A 2463-nucleotide genomic window follows, 5' to 3' on the forward strand; every position below is an offset into this window, starting at 1 on the left:
GCGCGGGGGCTCGCGCGCGCAGCTCCCGCGCACCGCGCCCTCGCCCCCTACCTCGTGAGTTGGAGATTATATCATGTATAATGCTGTTTGATAACATGAACGATGTTAATAATTATGATCACATCATATTTAATGCTTAAAAGTAATTGACACTTTTGATTAGTTCCTTGGACTCTGTACCCAATAGTGGTGACTCGTTAACCGGCCAACATTGTAAATTCATAATTTTGCTAATCATATAAACACTATCTTGGGTATACGCTCCTCTTCTCCTTGCATCGCATTATGCGTTCGGCTTATAGTTTGACTCACTAAGAGTAAAACTTATCGATATACACAAAATTCTCCTGCGATTAATGGCACTCAGTTTGTACACATCATAAGATATATGTACTTGAGAAGTCGAGTTGCTACGTGATCGAAAGTCACTGGTGGAAGTTTGTCCAAGTCTCTTAATAAACTCTCCAATAAAAATATCGGGAATTTTTTTAAAATTATTAGTATTCATCAGATATGTATATCTGAATGATGAAGATATGTTCATCAACGAGCTGCAACGATATTGCAGCTCGCACTCTTCACAGCATCTCTATGATGTCATCGTCCTCAACTTAAAATCGGCATTCATACAAGCGTGCGTGCGTGCGTCCGTGCGTAATCGCGCACAGTCGATCGCTGAGTTATAATGACCTCATTAATACAATTGTTTTTGTTTGTTTGTTCTAATAAAAATATTCCGTTATAATTTTATTCTATGTAATTTTGTCAACGAGTACGCTACGAAAAATGAATCCGTCACGTAAATGTGTGCAGGTGCGCGCGCTGTCGGCGGACTGCGCGCTGTTGCAGTTCCTGGAGCGGCGCCGCCGCCTCGACGCGCTCGTCGCGCGCCGCGCGCCGCGCCACGCGCTCGGTGGGTAGCCGCGCCCCGCGCCCCGCGTCCCGCGCCCCGCGCCCCCCTAGCCACTGCTGCGTTCTGTCTTGTGGCCACTTTTGACATTTTTTTGTTTATTTATCAACAGAAGTGACGGACGACCGCCACGGCGAACTGGATATAGAGGAGAAATTGCGGCTATTTAACGAGATGTGTGAGCGTGTCCCGATGCGTGCGTTACGGTGAGCATATTGTGCGTGGAATGAGCCGCTTGGTAATATGCGTGCTTTGGGATAAAAAAAATTAAAAATGGTTCGTTTCAGTGGGGCGATGGAGGCGGACAGCGTCAGCGTCGAAGATTTTATTAGTAAGCGACGAAATTTCACCGAATCCCTCGCGGCGAACGCGGTTCTCACGTACATAATAGGTGGGTCGCGTTTTGGTTTCGTTTTCGTGACGGTTTTTATCGTAATACAATATAACGGTATAAACAAATTCGGACGGCCGGCAGGCGTAGGAGACCGGCACCCGCAGAACGTGCTGGTGAGCGAGGCCACGGGCGCGCTGGCGCACGTGGACTGGGCCAGCGCGCCGCACGCCGCGCCGCGCGCGCTCGAGCCCGCGCCCGCGCGCCTCACGCGCACCATGCTCGCCTTCGCGGCACCGGGTGAGCGTTCGGTCGCCAGGCGACCCGTCTGCCTCTTCACCGATGCTTGTACATGTCGCAGACAAGTCTAGAGCGGTTTGCATTACAGGTGTGCGCCACTCGGTGCGGGCGTGGAGCGAGCGAGCGCGCGAGCACGCCGCTCCGTTAACAGCAATCGCCCGCCTCACGCTTGGCCACCTGAACTTCGTAAACGAACGTAAGGTATGAAACTTCGCCACTTTCATAATACTACTGCTCGAGGATATATCATCTTCATCTTCATCTATAGCATCTTCGTCGACTGCGATATATATTAAAATTAAATATGCATGATATTTTAACAGTTCAAACCGAGGAATCCGGACCTAAAAGATCCTTAAACAAATATTAACAAAGGACTGTACCTTTTTGCAGGTATCTTTGATTGAAGATATTCTGCACGGAAGGATCGTTGCGCACGAGGTGGCATGCGCACTCCTACAAGAAACTATCGACACCGATAGAAACTCATACACAAATGCGCAAAAACGCCAGAGAGCGCAGGCTCAAGTGATACTCGATGAGATGCAGGAATTATTTGTTGATTTTCCCAGCAAGGAACACTATTCTGTTGAAGAGCAGGTACGATATTTTTAAATAAGTTTTATTTATTTCTTTGTTCTCAGTCTTATTTAATATTTTTTTTTATCCCCTATGCAGGTTCATAGCCTATTGAGAGCTAGTACATCACCGAGACTTTTGGCACTGACACGTCCTGCATGGCAAGCCTGGATGTAACATACATACACGTGAAAAGCGAGGATCGTTTTTCTTCTATCTTTTTTTTTTAATAGATTTAATTATGAAGAAATATGAGTCTCATTCAAGTAACTGAAGGTTGCATGGTGGGCCTGGATGTAACATACATATACGTGAAAAGCGAAAATCGTTTTTCTTTTTTTTT

At 46.9% G+C, this 2463-nt stretch overlaps 1 protein-coding gene across 1 annotated transcript in view; it reads left to right on the forward strand.

Annotated features, from left to right (window-relative positions):
- LOC119831962 overlaps nt 1–2370 on the forward strand; it is a 5340-nt gene extending 2970 nt beyond the window's left edge. Inside the window, exons 9-16 of the mRNA XM_038355532.1 lie at nt 23–54; nt 814–913; nt 1023–1116; nt 1198–1301; nt 1386–1541; nt 1630–1742; nt 1935–2141; nt 2220–2370. Of these exons, the coding sequence (XP_038211460.1) occupies nt 23–54; nt 814–913; nt 1023–1116; nt 1198–1301; nt 1386–1541; nt 1630–1742; nt 1935–2141; nt 2220–2297 (884 nt within the window). The 3' untranslated portion in view covers nt 2298–2370. The remainder of the gene's footprint in view (nt 1–22; nt 55–813; nt 914–1022; nt 1117–1197; nt 1302–1385; nt 1542–1629; nt 1743–1934; nt 2142–2219) is intronic.
- Nucleotides 2371–2463: the final 93 nt, after the last annotated feature.

The sequence above is a fragment of the Zerene cesonia genome, chromosome 14 (genome assembly GCF_012273895.1).
Source record: "Zerene cesonia ecotype Mississippi chromosome 14, Zerene_cesonia_1.1, whole genome shotgun sequence".
Lineage (NCBI taxonomy): Eukaryota > Metazoa > Arthropoda > Insecta > Lepidoptera > Pieridae > Zerene > Zerene cesonia.